The sequence below is a fragment of the Epinephelus lanceolatus genome, chromosome 4, assembly GCF_041903045.1.
Source record: "Epinephelus lanceolatus isolate andai-2023 chromosome 4, ASM4190304v1, whole genome shotgun sequence".
Lineage (NCBI taxonomy): Eukaryota > Metazoa > Chordata > Actinopteri > Perciformes > Serranidae > Epinephelus > Epinephelus lanceolatus.
In genome coordinates, this window is record NC_135737.1 from 4,874,450 (window position 1) to 4,901,944 (window position 27,495).

Genomic DNA, 27,495 nt, shown 5'->3' on the forward strand with positions numbered 1-27,495 from the left:
GTCATTTCCAATTTTTTTTTAAAATTATGTATTTAATTCAAATTAATGCTTTTTCAGCACCAATCAGATCAATTCTTTTTTTTTTTTTCTACCTGTCTGCATTGGTCTTCATAGCTTAGCGCCACGAAAGGGTGTAAGCTTCTTATGAAGATTGATACACTGTTAATCTTGCAGTCAAGTATTTTATACCCCTACTGTGCGTGGTTGTGACCGTCACCCACCCTCCCTGGAGACTAGCCTATCAGCCTTTATTGGAAAAACTTCCTAATATGAGCCAGAGAGGGCCGTGTTACACCAAAGTGTGTCAAGGGGAAAGTAAGGAACAAGCAGGGGGGATTGAGGGGCAGGTGCTTAAGTCCTGAGTTATATAGCGACAGTGCATGCGGAGAAGAAGGAGGGAAAAAAAACAAACAAACAAACAAACAAAAAAACAGAGGAGAAACGGGCAGTGTAGCTGATGTATGTATGTATGTATGTGGCCTTGAGGTGGTTGTGCTCCATACAGATTATCAAAAATAAACATATACACATCTACTATACTGTACTGAAAAACAACAACAAAAGAGAAGTCTATACTGAACACCAAAAATGTGAGAGTCCTGGTGGAGGAGGAAAGCCCGATTGTGGAGAAGAGTTGCCAGCGCAGTGTGGTAGGTTCGAGAAGCAAGTGGGCCCCTTTGGAGTGATCCCATAGGTTCTTTGCGATGCGTCACGGAGCTGAAGTATCGAACATGCATGCGTGTATTTGAACCCTCCCAATGTGTTTATGAGAACCATCACCAGGGATGGTCAGATCAATTCTTGACATATTTGTTCAGGCAAGTTTCCGCAGTGCCATTTCCGCATAACAGTATCCTGACAAATTAAACTTCTTAACCCAGAAACTTGTAACCTCATGCCAACCTGGCTGTTCTCTGGTGCTTCATGTTAAAGGACAGTCAAAGGGATGGAAGAGAAACTGGGATTGGAGATTCTACAGTTTTGCTTTAGTAGTATCTAACCCTGACCAGAAAGTGACAGGTCAGTGGCAGTCAAAACCAACTGCAACAACTCCTGAGGTGCTGAGAGGGCAGCAGCCAAACAAATTGTATTGACCAGGCTGGCTAAGATTCTGTTTAACAAAAATGTTTTTGGTATGGTGTATGAGTATTATGAAGCAGACAGAAAGGGTTAATACTTGTTATTTGTTAACCTGTGGCTGCTGAACTACTTTTGTGGGTTTACAGTAGTTTACCAGTTCATAATATGGAAAAACTTGCAAATTCTTGTGACTTGAATGGTATTTACACTATACAAGGTGATCAAGAAAAAAGGAAAGCGTACATAAAGGGTCGCATATTGACCTGCAATGTCATGCATATTTCAGAGATAAGAGCATATCTGTTCTGAAAGACAATGAGAGACATGACTTCCAACTCTTTGGAAGACATTTTTGCAGTGGATTGGCCATAACCTCCTGTACAGGCATTTGTGTCTGACACACACAAAACACTGAAAGTGAAATTGTTCAAACATTAATAAATTTCATTTAGATTTCCAAAACAAGTCCTGTTTTGTCACAAGATGGGCTGTTATTGGCTACTCCCATCCCTCTGTAAAGTCTAAACTCCAGAGTCTTTCTCATCACGTATCATCTGTTAATCTGTAATCTGCTGTGCTGGACAAGTTACTTGGAAAGTGTACTGAGCTAAGATACCAGTTGCTCTACATCAAAATAAAGTTTCACAACATGGAGGCTATCTCCAGAAAAAAAGTAGCAAGCTAAGCCACGAGAAAATGGCAAAAGTAGCTTGCTAATTGCAAAGCTACTTTTTTTTTTTTTTAACTTTAATAGCATTGTTTCAGTGAGAAGAAAAACTGTCAGCCAAACAAATAGGTGGCAAAAATGATCACTTGAACTGTTTGTTATAAAGTAACAGACTAAAATTTAAACTTTTTTTTGAAGACTTTTGACATTGTATGTCATGTCATATAGAAGTGCTTCCCTCATCTACATGCCTCGGTGTGGTACTGGCATCAGTCACATTACTTATCCTCAGTTTTATTATTCTTACTTTTATCCAGACCTCAGCAGAAAACAGTCTGCTGTACTTCAGAGCTTTTCCTAGGAAAAAGAGCTTGTAACTTTTGTGGACGCTACCGCGCTACTTGACCAATAATTAACTTCACCACTGAAAAGCTATTTAACTCAGAAAGTAGTGACGTTACTACCATGCTACTGAGAAATGTAGTTAAGTTGGTAACTTGTAGTGGCTACTTGTAGTGATGCTACTGCCCAATACTGGTAATCTGTCATAAACAATTACTTACTTACTTTATTTACCCATTTCTCCTGTCTGTATACCATAAGAAATACTGTTTTACATTTGTCTTTACAAGAAAACTTATTTGAAATTATTTACAGAGCCCAGTGAAGAAGGAAGCATTTGCTGTGAAGGGACACAAAGGTAACATACAGTATTAGCATGTAGCAGAAAATGTAATATTAACCCTGTAAGGCCCACTGTTACAACTGCTACAACATCACTTTTAGCTGTCCCAAAATCAAACCTGCAAATGTTTTTCTTTTAAAAAGACCATATTTACATAGTCATTAGGTCCTATTGTTCAGCCTTGCAATGCCATTGGAAGGTAAATGTGCAAATAGGTCTGGCCATCAGGCCATGAACTCATACAACTTGCGAATTTTCCTGGATGCACATCTAACTGTTTTACTGAACTGGATATATCAACACTGAAGTAAAATCCCTGAAATATTTTTTTTTGTGATTATTAGAATGTCTAGAACATGTAAATACTACATTATTGTTGAATGCATGCATCAAATTAGATTTTCAGCTTGTTATGTCTTTGCTGTAATTTTACAACATTGGGTGAGGATGGTAGTCAAAATAGCATATGCACCTTGCACGTTACATAGGGACATTGCACTCCTTAAATGTTTACATGGTAAAATACTTGCTTATTACTACTAGAAATATAATGTATTTGATGATTTGCAATTTCTGAATGTGTTTTATCTATTTAGACCGGGTTGGGGGAGAGTTACTGCCTCAAGCGAGGGAGTTCAAGTATCTTGGGGTCTTGTTCACGAGTGAGGGTAGAATGAAGCGTGAGATGGATCGGCGGGTCGGTGCGGTTTCTGCAGTGATGCGGGTGCTGTGCCAGTTCATCCTGGTAAGAATCCATTTCTGTTGTTTACCTTATTTGATATTTCACTGATTATACGGTTTTTAATGTATGTTTGACATTGTAATTGATCTTTTTTTCATCTTATTCAGACAAAATCAAGTGTCAACACACCAAGGACAGGGCGACCATCTTTAGGCAGTGGGAGCCTTGTATCACCACTGACATCACGGAGCCCTTTGACATCCATGACAGTAACACCAGAGACCTGGGACTGCTCTGAAGAGGCCATGTGTACCACCAGTGGATGTGCGCTAGGACATGATTGCACATTTCCCAGTAAAGACAAAAAGAGGACGCTGCAGACACTGCAATAAAGGCTACTCCACTCCGCAGGAAGTGAAGTGTCCGTCTCTGCTTTTCAAAGGAAAGGAACTGCTTTCTGGAGTACCACTGTACATGAACACTGGGCACTGGTTTTTGAACAAAGTTGGCATCGCTGTCTTCTCCCACTAATCCTGGTTCTGCTAGCGTGTCCTGGGTCTGCCCCAAAGATTTCATTCTGGTTTTTTTTTAGCTCAATAAATTATGGTTCACAAAAGTATGACTGTTGTGTGATTATTATTCATGATATATACTGTGATAGAGCTTTGTAAGCAATCCACACTGAAAATGAACCCTTAGTTGTTGTCTATTGTTTGACAGTGTGAGTGCAAATACACAAATTCTGCTACCATGCAGACCCAATGTTGCAATATTACAACATTTCTGTAAAAACTTACTATAACGTAAAAAATTAAATTATCCTTAAATTTCTGCATCAGAGGCCTCCTTAAACAACATCTGAGAGGTGCTCTTTTTTCTATATTTGGGTTTTACAGGGTTAACAATTGAAAAAAAAAAGCTCAGGATGTGGCAGTGGTGAGTACAATATGAAACAATAGAACATGTGAAACAGTAGTCAGGTAATTATTTCTGGTAAAAGACACAACATTCTAAAGTAATAGTATAGTGAATACTGTAGCAGTCATCCCCGTGTGTCATCCTGACTACACATATGTTACGTCAGACCAGTTACACTTCCCACAGTGTGTTAGCAACTTGTTGGAATAGACTTTACCCTTTACCATGTCAAGATAACTAAAGGAGGCATTGCTGATCTTATATAAAAACTGCTCAGTAACAAAAATATCCGCAGTTACTGTGAGGACTATACTGCGTCCAACTAGTTTGACTGTGAAACAGAGAAATGAGTTTTTGACTCTTCTATATGTATGAAACCAAGTACGTTTTCACAACAACGTAATTACATAAAGTCCTTGTGAAATAATATAGTAGACTTAGAAGGTATTCAGACCCCTTCACTTTTCTTTCACATTCTCTTAAGGTGCAGCCTTATTCTATAATCATTAAATTTTATTTTCCCACCTCAACAATCTCAATTTTTTTATCTACCAGCCCCCTTGGCCTGTGAGTCAAAAAATACATTTCAGACACCATCAATAACTTTGTTTGTTTGTGTCCAGCAAGCACAACTGTGTGCTCTGTCCTTTCTCTCACTGTCTCTCTCTCTTCTCTCTTTCTCCCTTCCTCTGTCCCTCCCCCTCTCTCGTAGAGATCTCTAAAAGAGGGACTTAGTTGCTCTTTGTGTGATTTCTCTCATTTATTCACCATAAAAGATTTCTTTGGGAGAGTTTTTCCTTATCCGAAGTGAGGGTCTATGGACAGAGGGTGTCATGCTGAACAGATTGTAAAGCCCCTTGCGGCAAATTTGTGATATTTGGCTATACAGAAATAAAACTGTCAAAAGTGCAGAGATCTGGTAACATAGTGACATTGCTACAACAATATCCAATGGGGCAAGAAACACAAGCAGTCAGATGATCAGACAGGAAACAAACCAACAAATTATCCGGATGATCTAAACCCACTTTTTTGGAGATTCTGAAAAGGTGGTAAATGCACCTGAAACGTTTGCAATAATCCTTCATTGCACAGGTATGTCTGTGTGGGCAAAACTAAACAATACAGGAGTTCAGTGTTTGAGACAGGATGTCAGTCTGTAAACTCTGATAGATCAAACATTATAAGGGTAATAATTTTGCTGTTAGACTCAGTTTTCTCTTTTAAACTACTTTGGCCAACCTGGTTGTTAGCAGGCATTCAAGCCAAAAACAGCACTATGTTGAAAAAAAGAAAGAAAGCAAGAAGCTGTGTGGTTGCAAATATGCCATCTTGTACTCCACCCCCATTTTGTAGCAAAAACACCTAAAATGACATACCCAAATTAAAATGACTGTAGCGTCTGAACTGAAGACTCTCCAAAGTTTCTTGTGAAAGTGTCAGAAACACTCTAGGTAATACAGAGGCAGAGTAAGGGGCCTTTGATTTCAGTAAAAAAAAAATGAAGATTTTGCCTAAAATAAAAAATGTTTCTCAGGATGTGGCTTCATCTGAGCAGGTAAATGACCTTATGGGGCTGTAGGCACACTATCAATGAACACTTATTTCAAATTTGAAGAAGAAAGCACAAAGTATGACCATTCTACAGTGTTTTTTCCATGAAAAGATCCAGGCAGAGCTCCAAAAGACAAGTCGGTCGCTCGACTTCAAAACAGTACTATCAGTGATCAAACAACACTCAGCCAGCTTCAAACATTGTAATGATTGAAATCAGGCCAAATAAAGCCATATGAAACGTGAAAGTTATGATCCCACTTTCTAGACGATGTATCTCAGCCAAAAATAGTGGTAGGAGTGAGACTCTTACCTTTTATAAAAGATCTAAGGCCCCCTGTGGGCTCTGCATAAGATCGCGAGTAATCCTTTAACTTTTCCCGTTGAAAAACAGCATGACATGACTTGTCATCACTCATCACTATTTTGGACTTTGTGTGTTTAGGCTGCTCTGGTGCGAAATACATAAGAAATAAAAGAAAAACGATGTTATTTTTGAAAAGTCGAGAGCTTCCTGAATCTGACAATACCAAACATCACATGGTTTGATGACGTAGTGCACCTGGGAGATACCATTTAACAGAGGAGGAGGGGAGCGAGGACGTCGGCGTCCTGGCGGAGTTAGAGAGATTAAAGTTAAAGTCCCACTGATTGTCACACACCTGTGTGTGAAATCTATTCTCCCCATTTGACCCATCCCCTGAGGGAGCGGTGAGCAGCAGAGGTGTGGCGCTCAGGAAACATGTGGTGATGTATCCCCCAGTTCCAACCCCTAATGCTGAGTGCCAAGCAGGGAGGCAATGGGTCCCATTTTTATAGTCTTTGGTACGATGGTTAAGCAGGGTGATTTCGTGTGTTTTCCTATGAAAAGGAATGCACCCAAATTTGGACATATCCCACATATTTTGAAAGCCTGTGATGATGTAACCAATGTGCTGACGGCAGTAAACAAGGAAGCAGTCCTGAGTGCTTGTAAAGAGGCAGGCTGGAGCAGTAGATGGGTCACAAAGAAACTGACTTTCGCCCGTGACTTTCCCCTGGAGTCGCCTGCTCGGATCCCTGTGAACTTTGAGTGAACTTTGAGTCATACTTCCCTACTATGTTTCTTTTCCTAAACCCTAACCTATGTAGCTTTACTTGCCTAAACCTAAAGACACCTAACTAGTTTTATTACGTTAATTACGTAACTGTATGTTAAGGATGAAATGTCATTCCTGAGGACAAATTTGTAGAAAATCATACGAACCGTTCCATGAGAATATGTTGTATGAGGATATGAAACACAATCAAGGAAGTGCAGTTCGATTAAAAACCCCGGTTGTAATAAACTGGACTATGACTGGACATCATATGACCAGTGGACAGTAATACAGCAGATCACAGCAGCTCCAGTATGAAGTTACATGCGTCCCAGAGTAAGAGGTTGTGAAACACAGGGTCTAATTCAGCAATCTGCCTGATAGATGGCTGACTCGCCCTTTGCCAGCAGTGTTTTCTAAAGGCTGCTCCGACATCTGTCAGCAGCCATAAGGCACAGACAACCCAAGCTAAAGGCTTCAGCCATTCGTCAGAAAATTTTATGACTATGTCTCCCTGTGTGCTTGTGTGTTTACGAGTGTGTGACGGAGGAAGGGAAAGCCATGCAAGTGTAGGATCGTAAATATGATACCTCATCTAGTCCAACCTGTCAAACTTAGTGATTGGTGGCACTAGTTCAGCTGCTGGTTGTGCACATGTGTTGCCATGTATGGGGAGAAAATAAAAAGGTTTTAGCTTCACTCTGACCCTTTTGCGATGGCTCCATCTGTCCAAGACGCAGGAGCAGAGGTGGGAGGCATTGCTCACACCAGCCGGGCCTGGACATTTCTCATTGTGATGCAGACACTTTTTGCCAGCCCAAGGGCACAGGTGGCCATCAGATGTGGACCCATCAGTCATGAGCTGTGGAGGGGTGCACAGTGGACAGGGAGTCACACTGTGTTTCCTGGGAACATAATGTGGGCGTGGCTTGGTACCATGAACTATTACCCTGAGACATGAATAATGAATTCATGTGTTATTCAGCTCTCTGGTACTGAGAACAAACAGGGCTGCTTGGAGGTAATATGACCAGGAAACTTAAAGTGCTGCAGGAGGGTTTCTCACAGTTTGATGCGACTGTCATATTTATAAACACACAAATTCCTCCCCGGTCTGCGTATGAAAATCAGAGGTTTAGCGAGATGAAAAAAGCCCCTGTTCCTCATTCAAAGGCATGGAAGCTGTCAAGGGGTGATTCAGTGATGCCGGAGGTAATGAGAAAGTCATGCATTTATGGCTCCCGTAGATTGAGTTGCTGCTCTTGTGCGTACATAGCACCTTGAATGTGACAAATCCCCGTGTTCTGGCAAAGCTTTTGTTATGTTCCATTTAATGGGTTTTCTCTCTCTGTGTTTCTGCTGACTGCTTACCTGTACAGTTTGACACCAGCCTCCCTCTCTAGCTGGGTCCACAGCTCATAGCACTCCTCCATCATGTGGGTGTAGAAGTCTTGCTCATAGGCCTTGCGGATGATGCGGGTCTGGCCATGGGAGCTCCCTCGGGTGTGGGGCAGGACGAACTGGAAAAGTTACACATAATATCATTTGGTTCAAATTAAATAACTTTGATTTGGGAATAACAGAAACCAAAAGTAAAAGTATGTAAACATCCAAATATTTTAACTACATGTGATTGCTGAACATGTGATTCCAAGACCATGGGTTCTAATTTCCTACTGGAACAGCCTCTACTCCTCTGGGAAAGTATTACCCCTGATGGCCAATGAATGCAACTGCATTGCAATACAGTCGGGCTATGGTTTTGTTATATTTAAATCGCATTTCCAATTGGCATTGACAGGGTTCCAGAAAAAGAGCATCTATAGGCAGCCTGATAATTTTTTTTATGTTTTTAACAGCAACATGTTTAATATTCAGACTGAATACAAGTTTACAGTTTATTGGTATGACATATTTATTAACAGATACTCTGTGACCGTACTTTATTCATTTTAATGACTGTACAACAGCATGTCATCGATTACAAGCCGCAACAACGTCAAAACGGCTGGTATTTTAATACAGAGGTCATGCTTCAGGGTGGCTATGAAGTATCGTCTTTATGCTGCGTTTGCATATTTTTCACAGAACTACACAATCAAGCATCATGCCACTCCAGTGTGTGATTTTGATTTTAGACAGCATGCTGGCATCGCGGGAACAAAAGAGGCAATGGGCGTGACACATAACACAACAGCATCAGTCTCTAGTGACATAAAACATACGTGTCGGCAGCACTTTATAAACAATAACAATGGCATTAACATGGCAATAACAATTATTTACCGTCCCTGTTATATAATAGCTAATCTCATCCTCTGCTTGGAGGATCAGGGGCTGGTTGCACAAAACACCTCAAGTTCCATGTTCCAAGTCCATGTTAAGGCTTTCTTAAAGTAAAATCAGTTGCACAAAACACATCTCTTCCTCCAGGTTTCCTTAAAATGTTCACTTAAGTTTTAAAGGTTTTCTCCTCATCTTGGTCTTAAACTTAAGTAATACCTTAAAGTTAGTTAAACCATTGCACAAAAGACAGGTATCACGAGCTTGAGGACAAGCAAACTGATGGTTATCATGGAAACTGTAGTATTTTGCCACTGCAGAATCTCTTTCAATGCAGTAAATACCTTACCATTTTTACTTAACTAAGGAAATCTTCTAAGGGATTCTGTGCAAAAGCCTTAAATAAGTCCGTCAGCTTAAGTGTCATAGTGTTCAGCGTCATACTTGAGGAGAAAACTTAAGGTGTTTTGTGCAACTGGCTCCATTAGCTCCTGGACCTCACTGTTTTCACAATTTGCAGGCATTTTTGGTTGCTGTTCTTCTTCTTTGAGTTAGCTGCTAACAGCGCGTGCTGCTTTTTAAATCTCCCAGGTCAGGCCGAAGACATAACACGTTTCATGATTCAGCACTGTTACTATCTCCATTAAAGGTGAGACAATTCTGGGGTGTCAGTGGCTTAGTGGTAGAGCAGGTGCCCCATGTACAAGGCTGTTGCTGCAGCAGCCCGGGTTCGACTCCAGCCTGTGGCCCTTTGCTACATGTCACTCCTTCTCTCTCTCCCCCTTCACACTCATCTGTCCTATCGATTAAAGGCTTAAAAATGCCCAAAAAAATATCTTAAAAAAAAAAGGTGAGACAATTCTGTCCCCCCATTCCCCCATTGTACCTTTTACACAGAACAACGAGGTGCCATAACGGTGCAATATTCCTGCCTTACACAGGCAGTGTAAAAGGGGCTTATGTGTGTTTGAGTGTCAGAGCAAAATATTGTCCTAAAGAGACCTATTGTAGTGAGAACTATCACAGAAGCATTTTTTAGTACTTTGCCAGATGTCGGTGAAGATTCTCAGTCATCCAGTCTGGGGAGGGATCCCAAGACTGCATTGTAGGTGGGTGATAAGTGGTGTTGTAAGCCACCTCCTCTGTTTAACGATGGTTGTTCCAGTTTGACGTAGATGGCTTCTTTCACACCTCTTTCAAACCATCTTTCCTCCCTGGCCAAGCTGTGTACATTGCTATCCTCGAAAGAGTGTCCCTTTTCCTGTAGATGTAAGTAGACAGCTGAGTCTTAACCTGAGGAGCTGGCTCTCCTGTGCTGTGCCATGCGCTTGTGGAGTGGTTGTTTTGTCTCCCCAATGTATAAATCTATGCATTCCTGGCTGCACTGAACTGCATACACTACATTACTCTGCTTATGTCTGGGTATTTTGTCCTTGGGGTGGACAAGTTTCTGTCTCAGTGTGTTACTGGGTTTAAAGTGCACAGGGATGTGGTGTTTGTTGACAATCTTCCAGAGTTTCTCAGACACTCCTGCAACATAAGAAATGACAATGTTGTTTCATTTTTGTGTCTCTTCCTCTCTGTCTGCTCTGGGTCTTTTTGAGGTTTTTGAAAAGGCCCAACTGGGATAGCCACAGGTTTGAATTGCTTCCCTGATGTGTTTTTGTTCCTTCACTTTCCCCTCTGTCCTGGTGGGCACGTTTTCAGCCAGATGATTCAGTGTCCTGATGACTCCCAGCTTGTGCTCCAGTAGGTGGTGAGAGTCAAACAGCAGGTATTGGTCCGTGTGCAGGTTTTCTGTACACTTTGATGTTTAGGTTCCTGTCCTCTTCAATGTGCACTGCACAGTCTATGAGGAGTCTATGTTTGTCCGTCTGTGGACAGACTTTGTCACCATGATAGTGTAACAGCAGTGCAAGATGCTGTCACAAAACTTTGCAGGGGTGTGGTTGAGATCACAGTGAAAGCTGAGTTTGAAGATAGGTATGGTCCAAGCAAGGTCGCTGGAAGTAGGGGGACACGAAGTAGTGAAGCAGACATTGCCCTTTCCAAGTTATAACCCTAGCTAGTGTTGTTTAAAGTTCACACAGCTGGAGTGATCCCATCTCAAAATGGTCTCTAGTCTTTATTTTTTATCTATATTTCTTAAATGGTGTATATTAGCAGAAAGAAAACCACAGCATTCTTTCCTCTGCCACACAGACTACTCTGTAGTGACAGAAACAAATAAGAAAAGCTTGTTTGCTACGTGCATAACGGCAAAGTCAATAACATAACTGCACCAACATTATCAAAAGTTTCAGACAGGTTTGCAGGAACAACACAGCACATATTCCGCACTGTTGAGGGAAACCAGTGATCCCCTTGTGCGTGTGGTAATAGCTCCTTAATATTGGCTCTTTTAGATCTCAGAACTGTCCTTAACACAGTGGATCATGCAATACTTCCCAATCACCTGCGTGATTGGGTTGGAGTCTCTGGTACAATTCTTAACTGGCGTAACTCCAGTATCACTGATAGGGCCTTCGCTGTCATTGTTAGCACTTTTTACTCTGTCCTTACATATCTCTCATGTGGAATCCCTCATGGCTCAGTCCTTGGCATGCTCCTATTTTCCATCCTTATGCTTCAACGAGACAAAATTATTTAGCACCACAACATCTCATCATCTGTTGTCATCTGCCAAGATTGTCCCTTGTCACCAATTTTGTGATATTCATGGAGAGGATCTCAAGGTGCAGCTGGGGGGAGAAAGAGTTCTGGTTTGGTGTAGGGGTGGGCGATATGGCTGAAAAGTATATCACGATATAGCTGGTTCATATTGATCGATAACAATAATTATATATTATATAATATATTATATTGTATTATTATGTAAGGGATAATGTATAATGAGCCGGTGAATACTGGGAAAATAACTCCCAACGGGAATAGAACCCCGACGCGCAGCGGAGAGGTTTCATTCCCCTGAAGGGAGTTATTTTCCCAGTATTCACCGGCTCATTATACATTATCCCGCTTATTACACGGCTAATTATCAGTTAAATAAATAATGTTGTCTGCCTCTGCGAAGTGCATTAAAACCGACCGGATTCGACAACTTTTGGTGAAAGTTTTGTACTCACCCAGGCTTAGTGGACTGAACCGAGGCATAAAACTCGCGTAAAATGTCATTAAGCATGACTGCCGAGTGTGTATTCAAATCCGTCTTCTTTTGTTTTTGGCAGAGAAAGTCCGTAGGTATTCTTTTTCTTTAGCGGCATCCGTTAAAATAAGCCACTTCTGTTTGTTTTTTCCCTCGGAAGTTGTTTGACAGCTGCAGTGTTGCAGGGCAGTATCCCTAGCAACGCTGGGCTACATAGCAACTGTGTGTAATGACCGTTGCTACTAGCAGCGGTCATTACACAGTAATATCAGACCGCAGAATGCCGCTACTGACCAATCAGAATACAGCATTTAATAGAGCCGTGTAATAAATACATATATGGTATGCTGAACAAGACCTGAATGATAAGTACATATTTCCCACAGAATCTGAATCTCCACACTGCCTTTGAATCATCCCCCTCATGAAGTCAAATCTTTTAATCCTCTCTCTTTCTACAAATTTTTATTGCATTCTTTCCATATGTCGCCCACTTGTTAGTGAAGTTAAAGAACCTCCATTAATCGCGCAATTTAAATGTGAAAAGCTTCATCACAGTGTGACCTCCAGCATGCACTGGGGTGGTTTACAGCCGAGTGTGAAGTGGTCAGGATGAGAGTCACCACCTCCAAGTCTGAGGCCATGGATCTCTGCTGGATAATGGTGGATTGGCCCCTTCGAGTCAGGAAAGGAGTTACTGCCCCAAGTGAAGGAGTTCAATTATCTCTCGCAGCGTCTCCTGTGATGCAGGCCCCGCGTCGGACTGTTGTGGTACAGAGAGAGCTGAGCCAGGCAAAGCTTTCGATGAACTGGTCCATCTACATTGCATCCCTCACCTACGGTCATAAGCTTTGGGTAATGACAGAAAGAATGAGATCACGGATACAAGTAGCCAAAATGAGTTTCCTCTGAAGGGTGGCTCAGCTCAACCTTAGAGATAGGGTGAGGAGCTCGGACATCTGGAAAGAGCTCAGAATAGAGCCGCTGCTCCTTCAAGTCAAAAGGGACCAGTTGAGGTGGTTTGGGAATCTGATCAGGATCCTCCTGGGTGCCTCCCGTTAGAGGTGTTCAGGACACATCAAACTGTCCAACATCCAACATGTCATTTAACTGCTACATGAATGACACGCAGCTGTACATTCCCATCCAACAAAATGACCAGACTGCACCCACTGAACTCACTAAATGTCTGGATGATTACAGGATGACAAAAGAAACCAAAACAAATATTCTATTGTTCTATTTCCCAAACTCCTCCAGCATGACTGCCCAGTTCCTCAACCAGTAATCCAAGCACATCAGACTCTATGCAAAAACCTTGGAAAAATATTTGGCAACATTCTGAAATTTTATAGAAGGTTAACGCAGTTGTCAAATCTAGCTCCTCGTTCGGCTCAGAATTATCTGCGAGATAAGGACATTCTTATGGCCTCAAAATTTAGAAAAAGCCATCCATGTTGTAATTTCCTCAACACTAAATTATTGCAACTCCCTGTATTTTGGTAACAACCAGGACTCTATTCACTGCTTATTACTGCCACAGAGTGCTGTGGCCAGAGTAGTGCAATTGTAACAATAAGAGAACCCCATTCGGTATTGCATTCCTTACAAAATTCCTCAGTTGGTGTTTAAACCTGCTTGGTCTTGCCCTGAGCTAGATTACAAAATTTCTAACTTCATACAGTACAGCTAGGCCCCTCCGATATACAGATCAAGGATTGTTAACTGTTGCCAAGTCTTGTCACAAACTTTCTGGAGACAAGGTCTTCTCAGTGTCTGCACCAAGACTCTGGAATATTCTTCCTGAATTTAGAAGAACAGCACAATCTCTTAACTCCTTTAATAGGTGTTTTAAGAACCACTTGATTCTTGACAGTGTTTACATTCTACATGACTATACATAAAGGCACTATGTGTCTGTGCATGTATTTATGTAGTCTTGCCTTGGGATATTCTTTTTGCACAATTATGCTTGTTGTAATGCACTTAGGCACAAACTCAGTTTGTTTTAAACCACTGTATAAATACATTGACATTTGTCTAAAATATCATTGTAAAAAGTGCAGAAAGGAATGTGTGTTTATATGAGTGTCTGCATAATCTTAACCCTGTATTCTATAATAAAAATTTAAGCAATGAGATAACAGAAGAAAAAGAACAAAGATACACAGGAGCAGAGGGTTGGACTTCAACCAGATACATAGTAAATGACTTTTTAATTCCCATCACTATCCAGCTGCAGTCTGCCAGTAGGCTGGTAACCTAGGCACTGAGCTGGGCTGCCTGCAGATATGCCTGTCTGTAAATCAGGAGGCCCGGGGAAAAAAAAAAATCAAAAACATCCGAACATGGCCAATGCCGATGCCTTTGAAAAACCCAAATATCGGCCCGATATATTGGCCGGACAATATATCTTCTGACAGGGATGGGCAGTATTTCCAATACATGTATTTAAAACACGTATTTCAAATACAAAATAATATTTTGTCATTTGTATTTTATTGCAGTGATGAAAATGCCTTGATATTTTGCATCAAAATACTTCAGTGTCATGTATTTTTGTATTTTCAAAATACAATAAAATACTTTCTTTGAGACAATGTGGGCCTATAGGCTAATAACACCATAAGAACACTAGGTGCTGCTGCAGAATTAACTGCATGGAAACTGCCTTGGTGTTCAGAGGTAGGCTAATTGGGCTTGCCGGACTTGAGCTCTGACCGTAGAGGACATTGACCCAGTTGAAGGTGAGTGGTTTAATCTTGCTAGTTTATTTCTAATATTATTTCTCTTAACCATGAATTGTTTGTGTTCTAGACAAGTTCCTTTTCAGTGTAATGTTAGTGTTGTTTTTTGATGCTAGGTCATTTAAACCGTGAATATTAGCTGCTAACTTTCACTGTTAAAGGAGCTATATGTAAGAAATCTAAAGCAAATAGTCGTAAAATCATCCTAATATGTCACAGAGACTATGGAATAATGTTCATATAACATACTGATCTCACCGACAACAATAGTACAGCCAGAACATTTTTACAGTCTGCAAATCATGTTTATGTTTTGAATTTGTGTTTTGGCCTGTTGTGCCACCCACCGCAGTCTACCAGTCACACAGTCAGTAGAGTCTCAGCATCAGTTACAGTTACGACTGAGCTACAGCAGCACGGCAAGCAGTGTCCCGGTACATAGCATTAGCAGCAGTGTTAGCAGCAGAGAAGCCGGACTTGGTCAAACGGTCCGCTGGAAAACCGAAGATAAAGGACGCGGCGATGCGGCCCTGCCACGGCAACCACCCGTGGGCAAACAAATCAGTCTCCAGCGTGCCGCTGTCCAGCAGCCTCGAATCTGTAGGGGAGGGGGGGTGGACATATGGTCACATTGGCGACCATATGCAACAACAAGCTCATCGTTCAGTAGCTCATCTTCATCTTCCTCATGTGCTGCTTAGCACGCTGCGCTGTCGGAGCTCGGTCTCCGTGCGGTTCCGTCTCCATTACACACACCGGAGCACTTCGTTCCCATGCAAATCAATCAGAGCATTTCCACAGCGTGCACTGCGGTCTGGCACCGGTCCCAGCTGGGCTCCAGACACGGAACGACCTGACGTCCCTCTCTGAAGCAGAGGATGAGGGTCTGCACTCCCATCAGTTTTCATACACAGTCCACAAACTTTGAAAGAGTTTCTGATCATATCCTGGTCCAGTTTGTCCCAGACGGCAGATTATTAGGCTATTATTATTCATTTTGGAGGATTCAAGAATTGTTTACACATTGCCTTGGAACATTGCCTTCTCTCTATTAATTCGAATTTGTAGTTTAGGTTGATTTGTTTTAATGAAAATCGAATTTCTCTTTAACATCCGCCACCAACGCTCCCCGCTGGGCTCCCATAGTTCAGAGTGGGCTCACCCCTCCCCCCCGCGCGCTTGATACACAAACATCATAACAGCGAGCGGGGAAGAACTCAGTTCAGAGTTCAGTTTTGTGGCATCAGACACAGAATAAACACCACCACGCTGCAAAGTGTGTTTGAAGGCTGTTGCTACCCAAGGTAGCAGTACTACCAATTTATTGCGGCACCTCAAACAGAGGCATGCTGCCAAGTGAGAGAAGTGTTGCTCCCTACGACACAGGCTCCTCTCCATAGACAGTGGCCTCTAGTTTCCCGGCGCAGCGCAGGGTGGCACAGGGTGGCGAACCCCGCGCAGAGCTAGTTTCGAGCAGCGCAACCTGAGGCGCGCTCAGTTTGGTAGTTTGGCAGACTGAGGTGCACTGAGATGGGTGTGGCGGCGCAGCAGGGGGAGGTGTTGACAGATCCAGCTTGGCGCAGTGATAGTTTCGTGCCAAAAGGCTTCGCCAAAGGTGCACTAAAAGCTCGCCAGCTGAAACCAGGTCTACTGTCAGTACAGGTGGAGCGCAGCCGGTGTAAGTGGAAGTTTGGCTGACCGGCGGACAGTGCGCACACGTCACCAAAACCTCACAGGCAGGTTTCCAGAATGTCAGGCACATTAATAATGCAATAAATACCCATAAAAACCACTATTCAATGTAACTATCTGCAATCAGCACATAAATCTATCTCTATATCGACTGTCCCATCACAACTGATGTCAGATCAAAGGGGACTGGCACGTGTAATGGAAACCCAACCTGATTTGATTACCACACCTGCAAACTAATGAGTTCACATCCCACTCAGCCAACCACAAACAGCCACAGCATCAGATAGGGAGTATATATTCAGCATCTGTCATCTTAGAAAAGTCAAAGCAAGAGCCAGAGCCAGAGCAAACTATTACTCAGCATTAATAGAAGAAAACAAAAATAACCCCAGGTTTCTTTTCAGCACTGTAGCCAGGCTGACTGAGAGTCAAAGCTCTATTGAGCTTTGTATTCCTTTAGCCCTTAGCAGTAATGATTTTATGAGCTTTTTTAATGACAAAATTCTAACTATTAGAGGCAAAATTCATGACCTCCTGTCCTCAGATAGTACCTTTCTAACCTCAAACACAGCTGTAAGACCTAATATATATTTAGATTGCTTCTCCCCGATTTCTCTTCAAGAATTGACCGCAGTGATTTCTTCATCTAAATCATCAACGTGTCTCTTTGACCCCATCCCAACTAGGCTACTTAAGGAGGTCTTTCCTTTAGTTAACACTCATATTAGATATGATCAATATATCCTTATTAACAGGCTATGTACCACAGTCTTTTAAGGTAGCTGTAATTAAACCTCTCCTCAAAAAGCCCACCCTGGATCCAGAGGTGTTAGCCAACTATAGACCAATATCTAATCTTCCCTTTCTTTCATAGATCCTTGAGAAAGTAGTCGCAGACCAGCTGTGTGATTTTCTCCATGATAATAATTTATTTGAGGAATTTCAGTCAGGATTTAGAGTGCATCATAGCACTGAGACAGCACTAGTTAAAATTACAAATGACCTTCTGATTGCTTCAGAAAAAGGACTCGTCTCTGTACTTGTTTTATTAGATCTTAGTGCGGCATTTGACACAATTGACCATCAAATTCTGCTACAGAGACTGGAACACTTAATTGGCCTAAAAGGTTCTGCACTAAGCTGGTTTAAATCTTATTTATCTGATCGTTTTCAGTTTGTTCACGTTCATAATGAGTCATCCTTACGTACTAAAGTTTGTTTTGGAGTTCCGCAAGGTTCTGTGCTCGGACCAATCCTATTTACTCTATATATGCTTCCTTTAGGTAACATCATTAGAAATCACTCTGTAAATTTCCATTGTTATGCGGATGGTACACAGTTGTATCTATCTATGAAGCCAGAAGAAAGTAATCAATTAACTAAACTTCATAATTGCCTTAAAGACATAAAAACCTGGATGAGCACCAATTTCCTGATGTTAAATTTAGACAATACTGAAGTTATTGTTCTTGGCCCCAAACAACTCAGAGACTCTTTATCTGATGACATAGTTTCTCTAGATGGCATTGCTCTGGCCTCTAGCACTACCGTAAGAAACCTCGGAGTAACATTTGATCAAGATTTATCTTTTAATTCTCATTTAAAACAAACCTCACGGACTGCATTTTTTCATCTGCGTAACATTGTGAAAATTAGCCCTATCCTGACCCGAAAAGATGCAGAAAAATTGGTCCACGCTTTTGTTACCTCAAGGCTGGATTACTGTAACTCTCTATTATCAGGTAGCTCTAGTAAGTCCTTAAAAACTCTCCAGCTAATTCAGAATGCAGCAGCACATGTACTAACAGGAACTAAGAAACAAGATCATATTTCTCCTGTTTTAGCTTCTCTGCACTGGCTCCCTGTAAAATCCAGAATTGAATTTAAAATCCTACTGTTAACTTATAAAGCTCTAAATGGTCAAGCTCCGTCATATCTTAGAGAGCTCATAGTGCCATATTATCCCACCAGAACACTGCGCTCTGAGAACGCAGGGTTACTCGTGGTCCCTAAAGTCTCCAAAAGTAGATCAGGAGCCAGAGCCTTCAGCTATCAGGCTCCTCTCCTGTGGAATCATCTTCCTGTTGCGGTCCGGGAGGCAGACACCGTCTCCACATTTAAGACTAGACTTAAGACTTTCCTCTTTGATAAAGTTTATAGTTAGGGCTGGCTCAGGCTTGCCCTGTACCAGCCCCTAGTTAGGCTGACTTAGGCCAGAGGACCCCCCTATAATACACCGGGCACCTTCTCTCCTTCTCTCTCTCTCTCTTTCTCTCTCTCTCTCTCTCTCTCGTATCCTATTACTGCATCTTGCTAACTCGGCCATTCTGGATGTCACTAACTCGGCTTCTTCTCCGGAGCCTTTGTGCTCCACTGTCTCGCAGGTTAACTCGTATTGCAGCAGTGCCTGGATAGTGTGACGTGTGTGGTTGTGCTGCTGCCGTGGTCCTGCCAGATGCCTCCTGCTGCTGCTGTTATCATTAGTCATACTTCTACCGTTATTATACACATATGATTATTGTCACACATGTATACTATCAGATATTAATATATTATTATTAATTATAATATTATTACTTTCATTAATGTTGTTGTAAGCTACTGTCATTACCGTCTGTCCTGCATCTCTCTCTGTCTCTGTCTCATTGTGTCATACGGATTACTGTTAATTTATTATGTTGATCTGTTCTGTACGACATCTATTGCACGTCTGTCCGTCCTGGAAGAGGGATCCCTCCTCAGTTGCTCTTCCTGAGGTTTCTATCGGTTTTTTTTCCCTGTTAAAGGTTTTTTTGGGGGGAGTTTTTCCTTATCCGCTGTGAGGATCCAAAGGACAGAGGGATGTCATATGCTGTAAAGCCCTGTGAGGCAAATTGTGATTTGTGATATCGGGCTTTATAAATAAAATTGATTGATTTATTGATTGATTGATTGAGAAGTTTGGCTGTCTGACGCTGCTGCTCTCTTCTGCCATGGCGAATTGAGTAAACTCTCATTACGCCTTCGCGCGGCGCATTTAAGAGCGAGGAGAGGGGCTCATTTGATTGGTGTGATGTGTGTAAAACCCACTCCACGCCTCCTCGATTATGCACTGTTGTGTTATTTTAAATTATCACGTTCCTCAGTGCATGCTGTTGTTATTTTATTTTGAAAATTGGCCGGATTCTCTCATCTTTTCTATGTCCGACTTCCTGTTTGGTACGATCCGCTCTATCCAGCTTGACAGAAGCGCTCGCGGCTCGCGTGTAGACCAGACGCTGAACTGAAGCACTGCGGTGTGTGGATGTCTGTTCATCTTTTCGTTCATGCCCTTATTAATGCACACTTTATAACTTGCTTGTTGGATTTATTAAAAACGAACGAATGAAAACTAAATGTCTTTGAATAGGCTATCTTTATTATCATTTAAAAACGAAAATTAAAATGACCGGTAAAAATAGATTATGACCGGATTTTTACGACCCTGTCAGTCAAAATGACCGGCGACGAAAAAGTCTAGCGCAACGTCTGACCAACACTGTATATCTGTTGCCTGAGCTGTTGCCAGGCCTGTCTTGTCACATTCCACATTTTCTTGAATTGTGTGTAAAACTGGTATGTCTACAAAAAAAAACGAACCTTATTTGTGCAAAATCAGTGTCAGTGTAGTTAGACAGATGTGACAGTTGGTTTGTGGTAATTTCATTTATTACAAATTCACTTGTTAATTCTAAGAACACTGTAACCTAAAATGATGTTGGCCTTATAACAGCACCTGTATAATCTCAAGGAACCTTCTTGTACAGGGATCCTGAGTTACAATAATGTCAGTTACAATTATTCTGGTTTAAATTGTGCTTACACTGTTTATTTTACTAAATTAAATTGAAATTAATCAACTTACCATGAACTTATTAATGATTAATAAATAGTACATATGCAATGCGCAGAGTGTGGGAGAAACAAAGGTGTCAATAGGGCCTGACTAACTGGTTAACCTGGCAGTCCACATACTTGAGAAGTCAATGCTTATGAAAAAGATGGTTGCGTATTTTGTGGTGTACACTAATACTCACTTTAGTATTATGCATTATAAATTAGGGATGTACAATAATATTGGCACCATCAGTATCAGCTTATATCGGCTTTAAAATAAAGAATCAGAATTGGACAAAGTGCATTTTTCTTATTTTGCACAATGAATGAATATTACATACATTAAAAAGCATTCTATTTCATGTCTCCATCTGCTGGTGGACCATTACGATAAGAGTATGCATGCATAATATGATGTTAATTCCACTACAGAAGAGACTTGATGATCACTAAAATTAGGTGGTGAAAAAAATGGATATATCAGTATTGAGTATCAGCCAAATTAGATGTTATGTATCAGCATATCGGCAAAAAATCCAGTATTGTGCATCCCTATTGTAAAGTGATGTTTATTCTAGTTTATTTAACTTCAGTGATGGTTTCCATACACCTTTAAATTTAATTAAAATAACAAAAAAATGTGCTTGGTAGGTGGAGAGGTAGATAGCTGCCAGGCAACATATAAATGCCAAATGACAGCTGCTGCCCGCAGCTCAGTGAAGAGCAGCAGCCTCATATGACTTTCACAGGTCATAAATGATACAAGTCACATGACTTATGTGTGTGACCACCAGGCCACGTTGGACATTAGTAGAGCAAAAGCACCTGTGAGTAGGAAATTGGGTCTTCAAACCCTGACACAGAAAGTGATTATTTAGGTCATGCATTCTTCATGGGAAATCAATCTAATGCCACACCCACTATGTCTGAATTCTTCACTCTCTCCTTAAGTCTCTAAGCAGTGACTGTAATCACAAATCTTGTGCAGCAAACTTCTGTGTGTGACACACCTGCTCCAGCAGAAGAGTCCTCTGGTTCTTTTTTGCCAGCTGATAAGCCGTGAAGGAGCCCTGAACTCCGGCCCCGATCACGATGCAGTCATACTCCCCTTTAGTCGACATTCTGCTTAAAGTTACCACTAAGGAACAGCATGCAGACGAACTTGTTTTCAGTACGATGAAAAAGAAACGCCCACTTAAAGTGAAGGAGGGACATGGAAATGAGTCTTTTTTGCCCTGAGTAACACCTGCCAGGGGCTCAGGATTTGCTCCATGCAGAACAAGCTTCATTGATTGAACGCTTGTTTAAAGTCAGATTATGCATAGTTATGGTGGGTATCAGGGACACTGTTGGGGCTGGGATTAGTGACAGTCTTATAGGAAATTGGATTTGTAAGGAGGAGATTGACAGGACAGTTGTGCCTGACAGTCCTATCAGAGGGCAAAGATTTTATATATATATATATATATATATACACACACACACATACCCATTAGCCAATAGCCATTTTATCATGGTATAAAAATGTAACCTTATAAACAGAATTTATGGATAAGATGTCATTCATGTTGCCTGTTCCTGTGTTTTTAGCGGAATTTCAGTATATTGTTTATTTCCTTTCTGATATGGAAATTGACACTATTATTAATAATATTCCAATAGAAAATACGATTTAAGTTTAAAGAACAAAAGGACAAAAATAGAATAAACCATAAGAGTAAAACGTCAAAATAAGTTAATATTTATTGGATGGTCGTTTTCACAATGTTTTTATAATTTAGTGCTACATTCTACTCAATACTAAAGCATAGTAGCTACAGTGGCCTATTTGGTGTGGAGGGAACGCTAAAGAATGGAAGAGAGAAAAAAGTTGTTGTTATATAAGCTGTTAAACTAGTGGTTATAAACTATGGGTTATATTTATGTGTCCAAACCTGGAAAACAGGAACAAAATAAGACAAGATTTCAGGAAAATCAGCTTTATTAATTAATTTGCACTGTAGTTCACTGTTAAAGAAAGCCAGTAGGTCCAGTTGTATATGAAATGCAAGACTATTTTACAACACAAAACAGACATATAAATCGCTCTTAATATTTGCAATTTTTTCACAAGGTGATCCTTGCTGTTTCATTGTATGCAGGCCCGCTGGTCTGGTACTGACACAGATCATCAGTGGTAGTGTTCCTCCAGTTATATCTGACCTGTTCCAACACTTCTGTTATTCTGCTTTCTAAAGAGATCAAAGTGCACCTGTTACACTTATATAACCATGAATAGTTTGCTCAGTCCAGAGGTCATTTGTCTGCAGCCTCAGAAACAGACCTGCACAGGAAGATTATGTTTTCATAATCTAATATTTTGGCATGGTTAAAAAGTATATTCAAACTTTACACAGTGTTCCCTGCCACCTGGAAGTTTGGTCAGCGTTACTCTGACAGATAGTATGCACCTGAAATTACAACAACAATATACAAGTGATATGTCATATTCTCTCTCACCCTCACTCACATCCTGTTTTTACATAGGACTGAAAGTGACATTTACAGCATTATGTTTTTTCACAACATAATCTGATGAGTTCATTGACTGCAGCAAAGATCTCAGCAAAAACTGATGTTTTGTTATTTGCTTGTTCGCACTGAGTTAGGTTTTCACTAGGAACTCTGTCCAGGTGCATTGTAGGAAGTCTAGGATCCAGTTTTTGGAGCTTCTCATCCTAAAGACTGTGAAAGGACTAAAGCCTGATTTATGGTCCTGCGTTAAATCAACGACGTTGCTACGTCGCAGGGTAGGGTCACCATAGCCCCCGGTGTAGCCTGACGTGCACCTCCCCAAAAATGTAACTACACGTCGAGGCGACACAGACCCAACGCAGACCGAGAGGGCTGTGATTGGTTTGCTTGGTAGCAACGCATTTCCGGTTCCGTATTTCCAGATTGCGCCATCCCTGCCATCTTTAAACATCTTCTGTTGCGATGGAGATGTTGCAGTATTAAGGCCCATTTATGCTCAACGTTCAATACGGATACGGATATGGACGGAGCCGTCTGTCCGTGCTCCGCGTTCATTTCTCTGTGACCGGAAAAGCCGGAAGCTAAACAAAGAATCAACTAGAGACGACGATAACCATTCAGGAAAGGAACGCAGCCTCCTACCGCTCTGGCGGTGAATTGCACCACGATGAAATGGAGTGACGGAGAAGTTTGAAGGGTTCACGATGGCGTCACGACAACGACGTAGGTACGTTGTAGGTACGCCGCAGGACCATAAATCAGGCTTGAGACTTATATCTCTGTCTCTGCTGCTCATATTGTGACAATTTTTTATGTTTTATTTATTTTTGTTTTTATTTTTATTTATCTATTTTAAATCTTACAAACCACAAACCTTTAACCTGAGAATCCTCTCTGACCTCATTCTCATATCCACATCTGCTCACTGAAACCAAGTACTTCACAGAGACACATAACCTTTGTTATATATTTTATTAGGCCACATACAAAACCAAGCTGAATATACCATGTTGATTGTAAGGGCAGCTTTGTTTTTATTAAGCTAAATTGCACATAGGCTAACTGCACATAAGGGGCAAAGCTGACCTTTGACCCCTGACATGGCACTGCATTAAAAACCAACATGATTATATATTGGATATTACTACACAACTGTTCCCAAACACTTACTGAGTGTTGTTAACAGAAAAGGTGATATAACACAGTGGTAGACATGTCCCCTGTCCCAAACTTTTGAACATGTTGCAGGCATTAGATTTAGAGTAAGTGTATATATACAAAAAAAAAACAATAAAGTTTATCAATGTGAACATTAAATATCTTGCATTTTGTTTTTATTCACATTTCATATGATGATATATATGTATACATATACAGTACAGGCCAAAAGTTTGGACACACCTTCTCATTCAATGCGTTTTCTTTATTTTCATGACTATTTACATTGTAGATTCTCACTGAAGGCATCAAAACTATGAATGAACACATGTGGAGTTATGTACTTAACAAAAAAAGTTGAAATAACTGAAAACATGTTTTATATTCTAGTTTCTTCAAAATAGCCACCCTTTGCTCTGATTACTGCTTTGCACACTCTTGGCATTCTCTCCATGAGCTTCAAGAGGTAGTCACCTGAAATGGTTTTCCAACAGTCTTGAAGGAGTTCCCAGAGGTGTTTAGCACTTGTTGGCCTCTTTGCCTTCACTCTGCAGTCCAGCTCACCCCAAACCATCTCGATTGGGTTCAGGTCCGGTGACTGTGGAGGCCAGGTCATCTGCCGCAGCACTTCATCACTCTCCTTCTTGGTCAAATAGCCCTTACACAGCCTGGAGGTGTGTTTGGGGTCATTGTCCTGTTGAAAAATAAATGATCGTCCAACTAAACGCAAACCGGATGGGATGGCATGTCGCTGCAGGATGCTGTGGTAGCCATGCTGGTTCAGTGTGCCTTCAATTTTAAATAAATCCCCAACAGTGTCACCAGCAAAACACCCCCACACCATCACACCTCCTCCTCCATGCTTCACAGTGGGAACCAGGCATGTGGAATCCATCCGTTCACCTTTTCTGCGTCTCACAAAGACACGGCGGTTGGAACCAAAGATCTCAAATTTGGACTCATCAGACCAAAGCACAGATTTCCACTGGTCTAATGTCCATTCCTTGTGTTTCTTGGCCCAAACAAATCTCTTCTGCTTGTTGCCTCTCCTTAGCAGTGGTTTCCTAGCAGCTATTTGACCATGAAGGCCTGATTGGCGCAGTCTCCTCTTAACAGTTGTTCTAGAGATGGGTCTGCTGCTAGAACTCTGTGTGGCATTCATCTGGTCTCTGATCTGAGCTGCTGTTAACTTGCCATTTCTGAGGCTGGTGACTCGGATGAACTTATCCTCAGAAGCAGAGGTGACTCTTGGTCTTCCTTTCCTGGGTCGGTCCTCATGTGTGCCAGTTTCCTTGTAGCGCTTGATGGTTTTTGCGACTCCACTTGGGGACACATTTAAAGTTTTTGCAATTTTCCGGACTGACTGACCTTCATTTCTTAAAGTAATGATGGCCACTCGTTTTTCTTTAGTTAGCTGATTGGTTCTTGCCATAATATGAATTTTAACAGTTGTCCAATAGGGCTGTCGGCTGTGTATTAACCTGACTTCTGCACAACACAACTGATGGTCCCAACCCCATTGATAAAGCAAGAAATTCCACTAATTAACCCTGATAAGGCACACCTGTGAAGTGGAAACCATTTCAGGTGACTACCTCTTGAAGCTCATGGAGAGAATGCCAAGAGTGTGCAAAGCAGTAATCAGAGCAAAGGGTGGCTATTTTGAAGAAACTAGAATATAAAACATGTTTTCAGTTATTTCAACTTTTTTTTGTTAAGTACATAACTCCACATGTGTTCATTCATAGTTTTGATGCCTTCAGTGAGAATCTACAATGTAAATAGTCATGAAAATAAAGAAAACGCATTGAATGAGGTGTGTCCAAACTTTTGGCCTGTACTGTATATATATATATATATACATATGTATATGTATGTATGTATGTATGTATGTATATATATATATATATATATATATATATATATATATATATATATATATATATATATATATGTATATATATGTGTATATATATGATGATATGTCTGCACACACGTGCACAACAACAGAATAACTATACTAACATTAATACAGGCTATCCAGTGATCTGTGTCAACATAATGTGTTCTCTTGCATCAAATAAGCATGTTAGACAAGCTCTCTAAATCATCTATATGTTTTCCGTAACACATCAATAAATCACAGCATAAATTGTCCACCATTTGTGTCCTTCTGGAGTCTTTGCCGGCTGTTTCCTGACTCAGAGATCAGACCTCTCTTAATACTGAAAAATTGAAGTCACCAATATTTGCCACCGAGTTTGTTTAGGAGTCTATAGGTTTGTCCAGTAAGGGTGGTGCAGGTTTAGCTCCACAGGAACATACTTAGAGGTCAATTACATATGGACATATACTGGTAAGCTCACAGATTTGGTTCTGATGTTACTAGCTTTCTGAATACAGTAAAACAACTTTTTCTCTTTTTTTAAATTTTTACCAAAAGTGATTTGTCCCAGGCACAGCAGCTTTCACTGATGGCGGTTCAGAAATTCAAGCATTCATTGATTGATTTTTTTTTTTCTCCTTTATTCTGTGGACAGCTGGAGCCTCAGTCTGAACAGTTCTCATTTGCAATCGATCAGTGCTGAGATAGCTCATCCCCATCGACCTCTGCAACACAAGAATACAGAGGTAAGGCAGAGAAAAAATCACAACTTGACCTAAACTGTAAGTCATATGCTGTACAGTTGCTTTGCACTTTGTACTGAGAGGAAACATTTTCATTTGTACATTAGAATAAAAACCATCACATTAATCATTCAGTTATTTCAATGTGAGTTTTTTTGTGTATGAATGAACACGAACATTTCATTAATAGATCCTATTAAGTAAATATGAATGAATGCTGATTTGAGGAGCATATTTATGATGATGATGATTTATGATGGTCTCCTGGGTGATTGTCTGTTATTTGTTGACTCATCCACCATCCTGACCTCCTCCTTACGCACACTTTCTCAGTCTTTATACTACATATGGGTTGTAACATCAACCACTGGCCACTGTGTGACATCATTGAACCTAGGAGTTTGCATGTCCACTGAGACAAAGGATTGACTTTTCATTGGTATTGTTTCTGTGGTGCTGTCACGTTATTTTAACATGCTACGTGACAACAAAACATAAGGCATTGTTAAAAAGGTCAAGGTAAGTTCAAAGAGTCACCTTGTTGGGACAGGCTGTAACCTCAAATGATGCCAACAAAATAGACAATTTGGGAGTTGAAATTTGAAAGTATTTCGTATGTAAGTAACATTGGTCATCAAAATCTTCAGCCAGAGGCTGGAATGTTGATTACTTCCCAAAAGTATACACACAAGGTAGTAAATCAAAGTTGAATCATCATTGGCGGTCACCAGAATATCAACCTTGATAAGTTCCAATTTCTACAATGTAAACATGCCTAAACATTGCAGCACTTAAGACAGTTACT

The 27,495-nt window shown here is 40.9% G+C and overlaps 2 protein-coding genes across 3 annotated transcripts in view; one reads left to right on the plus strand and one right to left on the minus strand.

Annotated features, from left to right (window-relative positions):
- pipox (pipecolic acid oxidase) overlaps window positions 1-21,572 on the minus strand; it is a 75,147-nt gene extending 53,575 nt beyond the window's left edge. Inside the window, exons 1-2 of one of the 2 annotated variants that reach the window (XM_033631771.2) lie at window positions 21,401-21,572; window positions 8,037-8,185 (exon numbers count right to left, since the gene is read on the minus strand). In XM_033631771.2, coding sequence (XP_033487662.1) covers window positions 8,037-8,185; window positions 21,401-21,511 — 260 coding nt within the window. In that variant the 5' untranslated portion in view covers window positions 21,512-21,572. The remainder of the gene's footprint in view (window positions 1-8,036; window positions 8,186-21,400) is intronic. The other variant, XM_033631770.2, reaches the window with a different exon arrangement.
- The window catches only part of sez6b (seizure related 6 homolog b), a 542,199-nt gene that overhangs the window by 3,677 nt on the left and 511,027 nt on the right, over window positions 1-27,495 (plus strand). Inside the window, exon 3 of the mRNA XM_078166884.1 lies at window positions 26,603-26,693. The gene's annotated coding sequence lies outside the window, so the exon portion shown is untranslated. The remainder of the gene's footprint in view (window positions 1-26,602; window positions 26,694-27,495) is intronic.